Here is an 18,578-nt window from a genome sequence, read left to right on the forward strand (position 1 = left end):
TATGAATTAGACGGCGTAGCGATGAAATTGATTTCATTGCGCTGCAAGCTCAAAAATTCATGCTGTAAACATAAACAAAAGTGTGCAATGTATCTTAGTTGTCACACATTCTTTCATTAAAAAACAAGATCTCATTACAAATACATAATTATCATGCTAATACCTACGGTGGCCGGTACGGGTCACCAGAAAAATAATTTAAAAAACATAACAAACAATAAGAAAACATTACTCAAAATCATAATATTTCAAGAATACACATTTCAAAATACTCGCTACACATTTCAAAATACTCACTACACATTACAAAATACTCACTACACATTTCAAAATACTCACTACACATTTCAAAATACTACACATTTCAAAATTCTCACATTTCAAAATACACATTTCAAAATACACATTTCAAAATACTCACTACACATTTCAAAATACTACACATTTCAAAATACTCACTACACATTTCAAAATTCTCTACACATTTCAAAATACTCACTACACATTTCAAAATATTCACTACACATTTCAAAATTCTCGCTACACATTTCAAAATACTCGCTACACATTTCAAAATACCCCGCTACACATTTCAAAATACTCACTACACATTCGTCCCAGTCTTACCCTCGTCTGGCCTGCCCACGGTCGTAATTAGTTTCCATCTACGAAATTGACGTGATGGCAGAAAGCTAATATAAATATACGCTTCCGAAATTACTAATAGTTCAGTACGCGTAAGGATATTTTGATGCTTCTCGTAGATATTTCTCGTAGCCCACATTGTCCAGACCTCTCTGATTTTGGCGATATCTATTGAAGCTTGAATTAGATTTTAAATAATCCATTCATGGCTGCTCCACTGGGTATAGAGATTTATAAATTTCCATTCCCATAAGTCCATATGTCCTCATAAATATTTTGAAATAATTTCATAGTCTTGACTCTATTGCAGGATTATCGTTCCCCATGCATGAAGGTTTGTCGTTGGTCTCGTGGTTTCTCCTGTGTCCCAGCCGCTCTGTTAAAACTTGTTTGTGAGTTTCTGTTAGAAATAGCACTAGGATACTGCTGACCAGGAGTAACGTGCCTGCTATGATGTAAGGCACCACAATTGATGTCTTCATACCCTAAAATGATAACGTAAATTTGCACTTGTCACTAGCCTGTTTTTTTGAGGATTTTTTTACATATATATGTGAAAGCGAAAGGATGCTTTATTAATTTTTAACATGATGTCCAATGACTAATGAGTGATTTCCTTGGCTTGTACAAATGGAAATTTTTTACCACATTAAAGCAAACGAAACAAACCAGGAGAAATTAAACTCTCATACTTTGTGCTCGAGTGATGTCCACTAAAGCAAGATTAAAACTTTTTATTTTCTGTTAAATCAATGTAAACAAAAATATACTATATCTTACAAATAAGAATAACTGCGGGGCAGCCATTGCACCAAGACGAGACCAAAACATAGCAACACCGAAACCAATATTCCTATAGGGAAGTGCAAAAAATCATAAAACATGCCTTGATTTCTCGTTTTCTCGATTCTTTTAAAACTATTTTTTTCATGCTGCGTCTTAAGATTTTAATAAATCTGCCTTGCACGACAATGTTTGTCTTACTGTATTTCATGCATGTGTATTTTTATAAGAAAATTCATATAAATGTACAAAAAATAGTTATAGAACTACATTAGAGATCAATGATTTTCAATTACTCCATAAATCACATAAAGTACACATAAATCATAACGCAAAAAAACATCATTTAAAATCATAGTGCCTTGCGCAAGGATCTTGCTATAATAGCAATGTACTGTTATTAATCATCTTGCCAAGATAGCAATGTACTAAGTACATTATTCGTGTTTTTATATAAGTAATGGAGACTATCATTATTGCTCATGTCCTTAAAATAACAATGTATGTTATAAAGTTCATATGCAATAGCCCCCCCCCTTTTCAAAACATATTTTCAAACTTTAGAGCACTACTACTCTCTAGAAGAACTTTGAAACATAAATGAACCCTAGGAGTCACGTATAAGTAAGTCAATTTTGTCGCCAAAGTTGGTTCCTATTTGCAAACTTTTTCCACCGAGATCTTGAACTTGTGACGTAGATAGTTTTAACATTAAATTACAATCAACGTTTTTATTGAGCACGCCTCCAGGCTCCCCCTGCCAGCACGCTATTGGTAAGTTTTTCGCAATGTACGCTTTTAAATTTGTATCTGATTACTTGCATTACTTTGACCATGTTGTTTGAATGGTAACGCACTGCATGTCATTGTTTAATTTATTGAAATGATAATGTAGGCGGTCATTTTTGATGTTTTTGGAACAGAAAATATATTATAACGTTGTCTATCGTGTTAGAATGGCAATGTACCATTATTTTCATGTAAAATACCATAATAACGATAATAGTTTAATCAATTACCTCATTATGGTTGGATAAACTTCTGCCGTGTACAATACCATAATAATGATACAAGTGAGTGAAAAACCTTTTCCTCCAAGTGCTGCTATTGTTCGAATCAAATCCACATTTCTAGAATCTGTAGAAAATACTTCATCTTAAACTATTACTGTGTCATATAATGTGCATGCATCGAATTAAAAAGCATTTCTATATTTTAAATTTATTGTAAAGAGCTTCTTGATTTTTATTGCGCCTTTTGAAGATATTAATTGTCTTCAAATATTCTATACAGTTGATCCAAGAATAATTCAAATTTAACTCATTCCGCTATTTCTACTTTAAATGTGTTTAAATATAAACAGTTTACCAAACCATGATCACGATTTTTAGTAAACTAAATACTATGCAAGGGAAAGCGCGTTAATAAGTTTCTTAAAAAACGATGGAAAATCCTCAAATTCTCACAAATGCAGAAAATTTGAAATATTATAAATACAAACAAACAATTTTTTATTTGTCTTAATTGATCCTCAAATATTTCACAAAATATTGCTGCATGTTAGAAAATTAATTCAGCCAGCTGTTTTTCCCGAGTACGTTCTATATGCATAAAATAAATATCTCAAGTACAATACCTAAGTAAATAAATCTATAAATAAAAAAAATATCAAATGAAGCTCATGTTTTCTACATTTTATTCTGTCTGCTCAGGCAACAAGCACTCTATCCACACGATTTTGTTTGCGCTAGGCTCAGCTCTCCCGCAAAGATCTTCTCAAGTAAGAAAATATATAGAAATGCTTCATCTCAAATGTTTTTGTATATGAGTAACAATTCACGAAATTTCGATGTTAGATCACAACAGGACGCACTAAAACTACACTATATTCACTAAAACTACAATATAGCAAGATTTAACAAATAGATAACATTTAACCGTTGCCTATACAGTTATAGATACACGGGTATGACGTCATTTGTGATAAGAATGAAAAAAGTGGCCACGAGCCGCCGGGGCGAAAAAAACAAGTTTGAAAACTGAGTTTTCTCTACCTTCACTACTTAACTAGCTCTTCCTCTAGTCTTCATCTGCACATTCAGGGATAAATTGATATAAAAATTTAAATAATTTCGCCGTTTGTTTGCAATTTAAAATCAAGAAATTTCTGTGACGTCATTTCCATGCGTGTGTCGTCTTATAGATCATAGCTCTCGTCCAATAAAATCACTTAAACTCATCTAGTTATTAAATGTATGTTTACGATATCTTCTATCACTAAAAAACATTATAAATTACCTGCATTTAAGCCAGCGATCACTGCACATGTTGCTAAAGCGATAGCAGACAACTGTAACATTAAAAACAATGGTTTTCGTCGTCCAAACCTTTGTTAAAAATTTGCAGAATTATTATATGAACGCAAAAATAACATTGAAAATAAATAAATTTAGAATACAAGAATCGTACATTAATGAACTTTTAGAATAGCCACAATTTTTCGAAAATACTCTGGCCAACTAAATGGAGTTGTATTTTAATTCTAAAAGTATATTATCAATAATATACTGTTTAAGATATTTCTTGACTGTGATTGGTTAATTGCAGTGCAGTTCATCTATAATTGCTCTGTGAAAATGTGCAATTGCGGTGTAAATACTGATTGGCTAAGCAAACTTTTTTCAATTAAAAAAAAAACAAACTTGGCAATAGTTGTAAAAAACAAAGATTTCCACAATTGCAATTGTTCCAAATTCAAGAATTACAAAAAAAATTTGCAAGGAATAAAAACAAAAGAGCGAGTACTATTTTTTGGGTGAATGTTTTTATAAGTTAGGCCGCGTAACGAGACTTTTTGAAACAAGAGAGAATAACAAAGCGAGACAGAGTTATAAAGAGTACAGTCAAGAAATATCTTAAAGTACATTATTATTAAATAATAATATAGCTTCTCGAGCAACTTCGGCAAAATATGCACTTGCGAGTTTTTTTAAAGACTACAAATTCCGTAATTGCACTGAAACTATTCTTTACAAACCAATAAGGATGCTATGTTTATCATAGCTATTGTTTGAGCTTTCTATTAAATTAGTGACTTTCATTTTTTACATTCATGAAATGAGTACATCACTAAGTAAACAAACTAACCTTGGAAGAGTCCACAAAGAGATGAAATTACCGTGCAGTCGATGATTTCACCAATAATAAAGTTTAGATATTTGTTACCAAACAAAAACGATATATTGAATGATAATCCATAAAATGTGGTTGTAGCACTCAAGCTATATATAAAATAAAAATTAACGTATTACTGTTTCTCATTGTTTTAATGCAGTTTTTGTTTTGTCAAAATATTCTATGCTCATTTTTCCATGATTGCTTGTGACTAGATTTTATATGGCAATCAATTTAGCTTTGCTAGTTTCGCGGTGACGTGGTTTCCAGTAACACAGTGCTGCACCCATGTGGTCCTTAAATATACAACTAAAATAATATTCGGAAGACATTCTTCAGGTAAATCAATAAATGAAGCCAATTTTTACTCTCAGACACAAGTTTTCGCATCTTAGCTTAGCTGATGTAATGAAAATTTTTTGACTGCTTGTGGAAAGATTGAGATTGTTTAGCTTAAAATTTTGATGTAGTTAGCTTTCAATATTCATATCTACTGAACTGCTGAATGTCAACTGGAGTCATAGCTTTATAGAAACGTTTAATCTAACTGGTTTATTGTCTTGTTGTACATTAATATGAGATGTATAGATTTCAAAAAGAACACTTACAATGCCATTGTTAAAATCATAGATAACTTTCGCAATGAGGGTGCTCGATAAATGTCAAAAATACTGCCTGTATTTCTCGTCTTTACACCATTTAAAGCAATTTGTGATTGATCCTTCGCTTTTTCAAACGCCTCTTTTGGAAAATCTAGTTTATTTGCTTGAGTTATTCGACGGACAACTTTTTCAGCTTTTTCAAAATGACCATGCAACATGTACCAACGAATTGACTCAGGTATAAAACTAAAAAGTAAAAGAACCTCAGTATTATGAATGCATTTTTGTGGCAGAAAAAGGACAGCTATTTTCTGGCAGACAATTCTGTAAATGAAAAACAGATAATAATGCGAGTCGGAGAAAGGACTCTTGAAATGAGAGTTTTTTATGCCTACAATACAGTCTCAAGGCACCAAAGAATGAAAGAAATGTTTTTTTTCTGCTCAAATAATGTAACAAAGCAAAAATATTTTATAAATTTGGTCTTCATCGAGGAATAGTAGACTTCTATCTTTTTTAGTAACTACAATCATCTCCCTGTAAGAAGTTTTCCATCCTTTATTTCTACATAATGACATTTCTACGTTTCACTCAATCAGCATGCTCGTTGCATAATTTAATTTCAAAACAGCATGTTTAGACAAGCATATAAAATTAATCAATCTCCTGAATCGTGAAACTCGCTCTTCGTTCAAACGTTGCAGGTTTTCAGCTTTACGTAATGCCAGTAGTGTAAACATCTTGCAGATTTACTTCCGCTATGTAAACTCAGAAGATTACCTTTTTTATTTCCTTGTAAATGTATTGTTCTCACAATCAATGAAAAACAAAATATTTTCATAGCTGAAGTAAAAGGTTGAACTGGCTACGCTATTGCGTACAACTACAATATTACATATTTGTTTAGATGTATTAATCATATAATCATTGTTTGAATGTAATAATAACATACCACACAGAAAACATCTGTATGAAACAGACAACAGATAACGACAATTGTACGTATCTCCAATCTCTGATGAGGTATACAAACAATCCAAAACACAACGCACCAATGCTGCTAGATAGACCACACAAAGCACCAATATAGCCGCGATAACTTGTTGAAAACATCTCCATTACTAGTACAACACTAGAGCTGTGAAGACCCTGGTTAAAACTACAACTTTTATTATTTCAACTTGAATTAAAACAAAGCAAATGTAAACATGCAATAAAAACTACTTATAGCAATGGGGTAGCTAGCAGTCGTGCTCGTTGTGCTCAGCATGACTAAAGATATCCTTCAAAACTATACAATTGTTACTGTTCTACAACATGTTAGTTGCCTAGCAACATATATTAACCAAGACTTATTCCACACATGAAATCATTTTCACTAAGTAAAATGTGTTACAATAAAAAATTTTCTTAAAATGATTATTCAAGAGCTTCTGCGCATGCTCAAATGAGACGCTTTAAATTATATAATCTTGGTAATTTGGAAGTGTATAATTACACTTCCAAAAATATTTCATCAGTTGTAGACTTCTCAAGACTTTATTCAAGACAATTTTCTCAGAATTTTTATCACCCTGGCTTTTGCAAGGCTGCTGAAACAGATATATCATCAGTTATTTGTATAAAGAAGCCCAAGTGCGCTCCGAAATCTTGCAAGCAAAACATCCATCATATTAAACGACTCTATGATGAACGGAAAAGGCAAAATCAAATTTTTGTACCTGCATAGTAAGACCAAGAAAAAATCTGAAGACAGCAAAAGCAATGTAGTTTCTAAGGATGAAAATGGCCATGTTGATGATACCCGCGGCAAGTAAAGTGGAAGCTATGACAGGTTTTCTGCCAAACTTGTCGGCAATAACACCAAAGATGAGGCCACCCAATGTAACGCCAGTGAAGTAAATTGTTGTAGATAAGTCCACTTTGTATGAGTCATCACACACTAGATCAAACTAATTGAAACAGAACAAGCATTAATAAGAATTCAACGTCGATGATTTCGACGATTTATAAGTCTTTGAGGGCGAGCATAAAGGTAGTGAGATGTAAAGTTGAAATCTTTAGGATGTATACAAATCTCTATTTGGACGACCTTAACGTTAGACAGCAAGTTTGCAGAGCAATTTAAATGAGATTAATGATTTTCTCTTAGGCGTTCTCTTATTAGTACAGGCTTTTTATGGTAGAAGACCTATTAAAATCAACAGTTTTACCACAATATTTGCACAGCATGAGTAAAAAAATGGTTTAACTACTGCAACATTGTGTTAATAAATTACTATATTTTTGACAGAGGTCAAAAGGTTCCTTTTCGTTGGAAAGTGCTATTGTCTGGCTTCATCATGCTAATTATATGTTCAATAAGAATGTGTCTGGCGTCACCCAAAATATTTTGAAAATTTTTATTATTTTGGCAACGTAATTTACCCTTCCAAAAAGTTGTCTTGCATTTTTTGGAGCTCAAAATTAGTGATTATTTGCTTGACCGTCATACTAAAATAACTGGGATCAAAACCCAGATCTGACGTCACATCGGGAACACGCTTTAAGACAGCCCTGTATTTTACAGATAATCTCCTCAAAAGCACAGCTATATGTCACATTGCACATTCATGTGTTATATGTGTATGGCATCTTTTGTTGATGATATTCAAAAACATCTAACTTTCAACAAAATAAACGAGACAAATTCTCATCGTGACGTCAAAAACATTATTAGTTACCAGCTTTTTTTTACTGGATCTCAAGAAAGAGAGAATGGACATTTCCTCAAATTTGAGTGGCATAAATCTTGAAAGATCCTTTCGATGCAAAAGATTTTTAAAGTACCTTTACCTATCTAAATGGCACAAATGCAATTATATGATATAGACACTGTAATGTTTCTTCTTTACACTATGTTGTGGTCATTAACAGCAGTTTTTTACAAAGAGAGTGGTTGGAAACTAACCTCAGAGATAATTGTTCTTTCATTTTCTTTCATAATATAACTCCAGCCATTTTTACAAGGTATTCTGTTCGTGCTATTTCTAGCCTCAAACATATGACAACTATCTAATTCTTCATCTTTATTTTTAGCGGCGAGCGGTATGAAGTCGCTTAGATTTTGACCAATATCAAGCTTACAATGATGTTTTGTCTTTGCGCCATAAAATATCATAGAAAAATGTGTTGATAACAATATCGTTAAATTCACACTTATCAGGGCGAAAATAAATATTTGAAACCTCCCTGGATTGCCGATCACCAGTATTAAATCCTCCATAATTGCTAAACGCTTTGTTCGACCTTTCAAACGTCGTGTAAGTTATATCACAATATAAAGAATGAGCTAGAGGAAACTTTACTGTCGAACTAAATACTTTACACCATATTTAATTATAAAATATATTTGCATTATGTTAATCACATGAGTAATATGATATGCCTCATATAAACATTTTTAATGGAGTGGCGTTAAACAATTTTTGCGGTTCGCTTTCATATTTTTCTCGTATGTACTAAATAAGAACTTTCCTGACTGACATTGTAATCCTTTCGATATTTTTTGTCTTTATTCTCAATAATTCGAGCGAAAACAGTTTGTTAATCGCCTGCAAATCTCGGGCAAGATTCCGTCATTTTACTCTTTTGTTTACAATTTTAAATAAAAAATTACATCATGCACCAAAAATAATTTCAATAGTTGGTGGGTGGCGAAATAATGAAAATTGTTTTCAGGCTATTAGCCAATCACAATGGAGATTGTCACTTCATTGTATAATACTATTTAATATTCGTATATGGATGTCATAAACTCTAAAAAACAACTGTTTTTAAGGATATTAATTTAAAAAGTGCTTATATGAATAGTACCAGAACAGTTTTTATCAAACTTTTACTTTTACTGATAAAACAAATTTCATATTAAGAGACACACCAAATATTAGCAACTCGAATGTAAAATGTATTACATAAATTCCATTGTAATATTTCTTGTGACCAGTCCTTTCAGATGCACACATATATTATTACGCATGTGATCTACATAATGGCAACAATTAGCTACATTTTTTTTACCACAATTATTGCTGAGCTGGTTAGTACGTGATTGAAGCGAATGAACATAATAGAAATTCGTATTTTCTAGCAAAAGCTTGTTTACATTTGTTTTTATTTCCTTTTTAAAGTCAAGTTGTTTTTACCATGAAATATAATTTTCTTTCGCAATAGTTCATGTAACAGCAGGAAAAACCCGTTAATTCGCATTTTATAGACAAAGCTTATTTTTGTTCTAAGTAATCAGAATAGAAAAAGTCTTCAACGTAGTAAAAAGTGTAAAATTAATCTTCAGATTTTAATCAAATCATTAGAATCAATGGTGGATCTTGTGTTATAGTAAAAATGAATTATAGGCTGCAATATAATAACAAAAAATTCTAAATAAAAAATTTTACCAGTCGGCTTACCCGAATAAAAATGATATAAGTTGTATTTGCAGCATTTTCATGCAAATTTACTCATAATTTTCAAGCCAAAGTGTTACATAATGAGGATGAAACCAGTTGCGTACGAGAATCGTTAATTGGGGGGGGGGGGCACATATTCATACATCCATGTTCTGCCGCATTAAGCTCCTTTGAAATCCATTGTTTTCAACGGATTAAGACATGCATATATGAATTTGTGCCCCCCAATGAACGATTCTCGTATGCCACTGGATGAAACTCAAATGGTTTTCCAAATTCACAATTTCAAATAATTATCACAACAATAAAAATGTTTTTATAATTGAAGAATGCGTGTCCACCAAGATGCATTGCGCGTTTATCACAACGTGGCGGCCATTTTGTTGTTCAAGAAAATGGCGGATTTTGTTATTGTAGTCTTGCAACTTAGACAAACAATAATAGTTAATGTAAAACAGAGTTTTTAATTAATGTTTTTTTCGCGAACTTTTTCTTATGAATTAGACGGCGTAGCGATGAAATTGATTTCATTGCGCTGCAAGCTCAAAAATTCATGCTGTAAACATAAACAAAAGTGTGCAATGTATCTTAGTTGTCACACATTCTTTCATTAAAAAACAAGACATCTTTACAAATACATAATTATCATTCTAATACCCAAACAGACTGCCAGACGTGCAGCATGGCTTTTAAACTCTTTATCCCAAAACCAACGATTGAAAAAATTACACCTTATCATATGTTTTCAATTAAAAACATGTCAACAAATTTAGCCAAACAATACTTTGGAAAATATTTATTTCTATTTTGCAATATATCTAAGGTTCAAAAAAAATTGCTAGTGAAATATTTCATGAGCATTTTTATCCATTGATTACATAACTTATTGTTAAACTATTGTTGAACCATTATTAATAGTAAGATTGGGCAATGACAAAAGAATATAAGTCAAATCGTCGGTTGAAACATCCGCTGTGGAGCTACTTCTACAGCGCATTTCAAATTTCCATAGAAGAAAGCCAAGATGAGCGTTTCGTCTTCATTGCTGAGGTTGGCAAACAGGAATCGTATAAAACCACCTTTTGCTCAATAGAGAAGCCTTTTAGATCATTTTGCATCCTTCACATTGAAAAACTTTTATCGATGCTCATTTTTTGTTAAAAGCTACTCAGATGTACACACAATTCGTATCTATTTTTAAACTATAGTTGCGGATACGTCAATAAACACTTTATATTTTACTGTACTAACGAAGCCGACTTTACAGTTTTAATTCTTCCTTTTTCAGAAGAAGAAAGAAAAACAACATACAAACCATTTTATGTCTTTAAATGTTCAAGTTACAACTTTCTACATTTCAACTACAACTCACTTGAAACTGGTGTCTTGCCTTTAATTCTAGCTTTAATTTAAAGATGTTTGTTTCTTTCTTGGAATTTGTTTTGTCGTCTTTGTTGCCTTCTCTTTGTTTTAAAAGTACAATACGAAATTAAATAAATTATAGTGAATCAGCTTTTGTATATTTTAAATAATAAATAGCATTTTTTATAACAGACTTATCTTTCCAAGTTCCATGCAATAAAGATAACTATGATAGACAAATAAATTAATCGAATGTTTTAACAAATTAAATCAATTGTATGTGTCAATGAACTAACGTCGTACTAACAAAGCCTTCTAAGGACTTTCAATCCTTCCTTTCTCAGAATGCGGTTATTCCAAAAGAAAGAAAGACGGTTTAATGTTGAATTTACGCTGCAAAACAAACTTATCCAGATACTAAACGAGGGCAAGCGTGACGTATAGAATGGTGTTTTTACTACTTTACACTACGCAATCTATTTCTCAAAAGTTTTTCTTTGGCTTTTGCGATACAATACATTTTGAAGTTGAATAATGAAATCAGAAGAAAAGACACACGAAAATAAACCAGCAAAATAAGTTTTAGTGCTGTTTCGAATATGTAGATGAGAACTGTTGCAATGGAAAAAGTACACCCACAAAAATTGTCAAAACTAAAAGATGATGACTCTGCACATGTGTCGCGTGAAAAAAAGGGCAAACGAGAGCTAGAGATATAACCATTTACTTTTGTATTTAACCATTTATGTGCCAACAGAGATAGCGTCGAGAAACCAACTAGTATCGTGTTCACAGAAATTGTCGTGGGATCCAAATGTCTATTATTGCTTTTCAAAAAGATACGCTACTGTCGTAAGTGTGTTCAGCGTATGTGAAACACTTACATTTGCCAAGTCGAAGCATGATAAGACAAAAATATTAAAATAGCAAAGCTTCTTTCGTAGCTGTGAACAACGCCATTTGGAAATAATCACGACTGAATTTAATACTATTCCACAGATTTGTGAATAAATATTTACAATGCAGAGAACAACCCCGTTCCAAAAATTCATTTGTTTTTTAAGAAAAAAAAATTAAAACTTTTCCATAACTTTGATCTTTTGTCTTTCAACTGATAAAACGAGAATTGTTTACAAGCTACAACATACGGTAGCGGTCATTCCACAACCTGTATATGTCTTTTTTTCTTTACGTTCAATATGCACTAATTGCAGCCAATGAAATTGCTCAAAATTATTTTTTAAAATCAGCACTTTAAATTGACCAATTACAACAATGATTGGCTTAAGTTGAATGCAGCTACCACTTCATGTAATAATAGCTAATGTAAATATTTGAAGGGCACACACATTGATCCAACAAATTTGATTGGCTGTGGGTTTTTTGAGTTGGAAAACGAAATGAAGACAAACGTACAGTATTAAAGCAATTAATAACTCTCGTCTTTCAGGCTTTAACTATGTATATACATACAGAATGTATAAGAAAAACGGAAAAGTTTGGTAAACGTCGCTAAAGTCGTCAGCGCGCCAAATTTGCAAAAAAGCGTTTGGTGGAAATAGGTATTTAGACTTCCAATGGCTTACATATATGAATGACGGTAAAATTGTCGTACAAAATAGAATGAGAATTGTGTTGCCAAGAAGCGCTTTTGTAAGAATTTTAGCATGAAAATGACAAAGTTAAAAAGCAATTTGAATACATAGAGTTAAAATATGACACATGTTCTTCAAGCTAACAGAGTTTTAGAAAATTTTGCAGATGCAAACGCTAGAGCTTACAGCGTTCAAATTGCGAATTTATTTGAATTTTTCGTTTTTACATGCCATCTTGTTATGATCCTCATCAATTATGCGTTAATTTGAGCTAAAGTTAATCCAAATATGAATAATATATAATCTGAAAGGTAATCCGTAATCTGGATGCCTAGCGTTCGTGCGCAGTTTGGCTAAATTTCAAGGAAGTTTGCAAGCTTCAACAACATGTCCCATATTTTAATTCTGTATGTTCCAATTGATTTTTAGATTTGTCATATTTGTGCGCAAGCTATTTGAACGGTAACACAAATTATCAATGGGGAGTCCACCTACCTATTTCATTAAAGGTTTCTGCAGATCTACCCGCAGATCAGTTTTTATATACACCCTGCATATATACAAAGTAAAAAATTTAGAATTTTTAAGTTGTCTTTTTTCTAAAAGATAAACTTTTAAGATATGTCTTGCGTGCATACTTACTCATTTTTGTCACCCGTTACAATATAGCTATGACAGATAACTATATTGTATCATATATTGTGCCACAAATTAATCGAAGTGATGTAGCCAGCTTTTTGCCTAGTTTATTAACCAGTTGAATTTTAATAAATTTTGTTTTTCGTAGTGACGTAATAATGACGTAAGTCACCTAAAGCTGCTTGCTATCTTTTGGCAGAGTTCTTCCAAATATAATTTCAAATCAATATATGACAAAGAATGATTCCAATAAAGAGTGTTGCCATGTAACATACATATAATTATTTGTATATTACATGATAGCATTCTTTCCTCAAAAATTTCTTAAATTTTTTAAACAAAGTATTCTTTTAATAACGAAATATTTAAAGAGAACTATTTAATACACAAACTCACTCTAAAGTGTTTCTATGCAAGATATTTCCTGTCCATAATGATAATTTTTTCTGTATTCTTTACGTCTGATTAACAGTTTTTATTTTTTTGGCTTTAGTATTTTATATTGGACAAAATGTGGGATTTTGAAGCACCAATTTTCCAGATGTTGTATCTGGAATTTGTTTCTTACTTTTTGGTATACTTGTCTGTGGTTCTCAGAAGTATCAAAAGTTAATTTTAATTCACAAAGAAATTTATTGTACATTCTAAATTTGCAAAGCATTACCATTAACAAGATTTTCCATTCTCAGTTCGTAAGAATATAGCTAAAACAAGTGAATTGATGTGTTATTAATTTTTGATGCGCTGTGGTAGTGTTCTTATCATCTTTATTGCTTCTTTTCTCAGTATGCTGTTCTTCCAAAAAAAAATAAGACAGTTCATCGTTGAACTCATGGCGGATAATGAACCTATCCATAGGCTGGGCGAGAACAAACGTGAATCGCTGCATGAAACATCCATGATCAAGCATGTAGATACATACCCAAGACATGGGATTGCGCCGAACAAAAGATAACACACAACAACAATTATGCACGTTGAAACTTTCTTTAAATCGTTAAATTGTCTTTTGTTTTGTCCAAAAGATGCCGTCGTCAAATTGCGTAATATATTTCCCGAAAGTTTTTTTTTGGCTTTTGCAATACGGTACATTTTGTAGTTAAATAATGAAATTAGAAAAAAAGAGATGCAAAGATAAACAATCAAAATGAGGTTTATTGTTTTCTCATGATTGAATAGGAAAAATGTTAGAAGAGCAAAAAGTACACCTGGACAAATCGTGAGAACTAAAAAACGACATCTGTTTACATGTTTTGCGTGAAAAAATGGGAAATTCAAAGCTAGAAATCTTTCAATATTGAGCATTAGCAGAGAAAGTGTGGACAATTCGAAAAATATCGTGCTTAATTTCGACCGTGTTATCCTCAAGGAAATATTGCTTTTCCATAGGCAAGCTGCAGTCGAAAGTATGATCAGCGTATGTGTGACACTCACGTTTGCCAAGTCGAAGCATGATAAAACCAAGATTGTAAAATAACAAAGCTTCTTTCGCAGTTGTGAACAGCGCCAGATGCAGAGAATAACGACTGAATTTAATGTTATTCCACAGATCAACAATGATATATTTATAATGCACAAAAAAACCCCGTTCCATAAACCCATGTTCTTCTCAGAAGCCATTCGCTTGCTCAGTAGCTAAAAAAGGAATTTTCCATTAATTCGATCTTGTCCATGTTACGATGCTCACTTGTTATAACAAACAAAAAACGCACATTGGGCTAAGATGTCTATATTTTATTCATTTTAATTAACATTTTCTCAATAGTGCATACATAATTGTGTTTTTTTCTTCATTCAGATTACCATTATCTTAGCCAATGAAATTGCTCTGAAATATTAGCCATAATCCAAGCACTAAATTTACTTTATTATAACATATTTAAACAAATTAATGCCATCTTGATCAACAAAAATACATGATGCGGAGAAAGCACACAGGGGTATTTGTAAAGCCAGAAATGGGGAAGCAAAAAATTAAACGGAAATACACAGGACGACAGAAAGCGAAAATGAAACTTTTAATGAGCAATAAATTTTCACAACTTCCCTTTTACGTTTATTTGTAAAACTACCTCAATTATGTGTACCTGCATGGGAGGCACTTACGTACAACAATTCCTTCTTGAAGACTTAAAAAGCAACTTTTGCTTAAAAATTTGTAAATTGCTTATTAACAATTGATTCAACCCGTTTCTTTAGTGAAAAACTTGCAAAAATTCCAACATCCTTGTTTGTTAAATTTTCAAATTCTCAAAATTTTTCATCAATATTGCTGTATCATGTAAAAGTCACATCGATGTTTTTAACATAATTTGTAGTTGAGAACAAGCTTTGCGAAAATTCAAATGTCAAATTATTTGAAATGACGGCATCAAAATATCAAATGCACGATGCTCAGAACTCATAACGTTTGAACTTTAAAAACTTTATGTTGATACTATATGAGTTACAAAGACAAGCTGTTAAATGCAATATAGCGTAAAGAACGCAAATGTCATCAAGAGACTGAACTTAATGGGAGGAATAGATATCTGACTTAAAGTCTAATAACTTTTTCTTAGCCTACAGGCCCCGTAATTATAGTAATCCGCCACGTGTTGTATGACTACCTAATCGCAACAGTTTGGAATTTAATGACGCAATGACTAGTGACAGGTCACGTCTTTAATATAATAACCTAAAACAATACTTCATACATGTTCATCTTGGACAAATGGGTATGAAAAATAGCTTTACGGGGCAATGGAAACTCAATTATTGGAAAATCAGGACATATGGTTATAAAAATTGTACTGCTTGCTATCTTTTGGCAGAGTTCTTCCAAATATAATTTCAATTCAATATATGACAAGGAATGATTCCAATAAAGAGTGTTGCCATGTAACATACATATAATTATTTGTATATTACATGATAGCATTCTTTCCTCAAAAATTTCTTAAATTTTTTAAACAAGGTATTCTTTTAATAACGAAATATTTAAAGAGAACTATTTAATACACAAACTCACTCTAAAGTGTTTCTATGCAAGATATTTCCTGTCCATAATGATAATTTTTTCTGTATTCTTTACGTGTGATTAGCAGTTTTTATTTTTTTTGCTTTAGTATTTTATATTGGACAAAATGTGGGATTTTGAAGCACCAATTTTCCAGATGTTGTATCTGGAATTTGTTTCTTACTTTTTGGTATACTTGTCTGTGGTTCTCAGAAGTATCAAAGGTCAATTTTAATTCACAAAGAAATTTATTGTAAATTCTAAATTTGCAAAGCATTACCATTAACAAGATTTTCCATTCTCAGTCCGTAAGAATATAGCTAAAACAAGTGAATTGATGTGTTATTAATTTTTGATGCGCTTTGGTAGTGTTCTTATCATCTTTAATGCCTCTTTTCTCAATATGCTGTTCTTCCAAAAAAAGATAAGACAGTTCATCGTTGAACTCATGGTAGATAATGAACTTATCCATAGGTTGGGCGAGAACAAACGGGGATCGTTGCATGAAACATCCATGATCAAGCATGTAGATACATACCCAAGACATGGGATTGCGCCGAACAAAAGATAACACACAACAACAACTACGCACGTTGAAACTTTCTTTAAATCGTTAAATTGTCTTTTGTTTTGTCCAAAAGATGCCTTTGTCAAATTGCGTAATATATTTCCCGAAAGTTTTTTTTTGGCTTTTGCAATACGGTACATTTTGTAGTTAAATAATGAAATTAGAAAAAAAGAGATGCAAAGATAAACAATCAAAATGAGGTTTATTGTTTTCTCATGATTGAATAGGAGAAATGTTAGAAGAGCAAGAAGTACACCTGGACAAATCGTGAGAACTAAAAACGACATCTGTTTATATGTTTTGCGTGAAAAAATGGGAAATTCAAAGCTAGAAATCTTTCAATATTGAGCATTATCAGAGAAAGTGTGGACAATTCAAAAACTATCGTGCTTATTTTAAACCTTGTTACCTCCAAGACAATATTTATTTTCAACAGGCAAGCTGTAGTCGAAAGTATGATCAGCGTATGTGTGACACTCACGTTTGCCAAGTCGAAGCATGATAAAACCAAGATTGTAAAATAACAAAGCTTCTTTCGTAAATTTGAACAGCGCCAGATGCAGAGAATAACGACTAAATTTAATGTTATTCCACAGATCAACAATGATATATTTATAATGCACAATAAAACCCCGTTCCATAAACTCATGTTCTTCTCAGAAGCCATTCGCTTGCTCAGTAAAAAAGGGAATTTTCCATGAATTCGATCTTGTCCATGTTACGATGCTCACTTGTTATAACAAACAAAAAACGCACATTGGGCTAAGATGTCTATATTTTATTCATTTTAATTAACATTTTCTCAATAGTGCATACATAATTGTGTTTTTTTCTTCATTCAGATTACCATTATCTTAGCCAATGAAATTGCTCTGAAATATTAGCCATAATCCAAGCACTAAATTTACTTTATGATAACATATTTAAACAAGTTAATGCCATCCTGATCAACAAAAATACATAATGTAGAGAAAGCACACAGGGGTATTTGTAAAGCATGAAATGGGGAAGCAAAAAATTAAATGGAATTACACAGGACGACAGAAAGCGAAAATGAAACTTTTAATGAGCAACAAATTTTCACAACTTCCCTTTTACGTTTATTTGTAAAACTACCTCAATTACGTGTACCTGCATGGGAGGCACTTACGTACAACAATTCCTTCTTGAAGACTTACAAAGCAACTTTTGCGTAAAAATTTGTAAATTGCTTATTAACAATTGATTCAACCCGTTTCTTTAGTGAAAAACTTGCAAAAGTCCAACATCCTTGTTTGTTAAATTTTCAAATTCTCAAAATTTTTCATCAATATTGCTGTATCATGTAAAAGTCACATCGATATTTTTAACGTAATTTGTAGTTGCGAACAAGCTTTGCGAAAATTCAAATGTCAAATTATTTGAAATGACGGCATCAAAATATCAAATGCACGATGCTCAGAACTCATGACGTTTGAACTTTAAAAACTTTATGTTGATACTATATGAGTTACAAAGACAAGCTGTTAAATGCAATATAGCGTAAAGAACGCAAATGTCATCAAGAGACTGAACTTAATGGGGGAATATATATCTGACTTAAAGTCTAATAACTTTTTCTTAGCCTACAGGCCCCGTAATTATAGTAATCCGCCACGTTTTGTATTACTACCTAATCGCAACAGTTTGGAATTTAATGACGCAATGACTAGTGACAGGTCACGTCTTTAATATAATAACCTAAAACAATACTTCATACATGTTCATCTTGGACAAATGGGTATG

The 18,578-nt window shown here is 32.0% G+C and overlaps 1 protein-coding gene across 1 annotated transcript; it reads right to left on the reverse strand.

Moving 5' to 3' along the window:
* Positions 1-13,577: 13,577 nt before the first annotated feature.
* Positions 13,578-17,991, reverse strand: LOC124454312. The gene is made up of 2 exons (XM_047005133.1): positions 17,296-17,991; positions 13,578-14,883 (listed from the first exon to the last, which is right to left on the reverse strand). The coding sequence occupies exons 1-2, from the start codon at positions 17,479-17,481 to the stop codon at positions 13,978-13,980; spliced, it is 1,092 nt and encodes a 363-aa protein (XP_046861089.1). The 5' UTR covers positions 17,482-17,991; the 3' UTR covers positions 13,578-13,977.
* Between the last annotated feature and the right edge of the window lie 587 nt (positions 17,992-18,578).

Source organism: Xenia sp. Carnegie-2017, unplaced genomic scaffold (assembly GCF_021976095.1).
Source record: "Xenia sp. Carnegie-2017 unplaced genomic scaffold, XeniaSp_v1 HiC_scaffold_3, whole genome shotgun sequence".
Classification (NCBI taxonomy): domain Eukaryota; kingdom Metazoa; phylum Cnidaria; class Anthozoa; order Malacalcyonacea; family Xeniidae; genus Xenia; species Xenia sp. Carnegie-2017.

Bases quoted from the DNA above. Each gene is read 5' to 3' on its own strand.
- LOC124454312 (XM_047005133.1), bottom strand. From the start codon at position 17,481: ATGGCTTCTGAGAAGAACATGAGTTTATGGAACGGGGTTTTATTGTGC. The intron at 14,884-17,295 runs GTGAGTGTCACA...TTCCTTTTTTAG, and splicing joins CATGCTTCGACTTGGCAAAC to CTACTGAGCAAGCGAATGGC.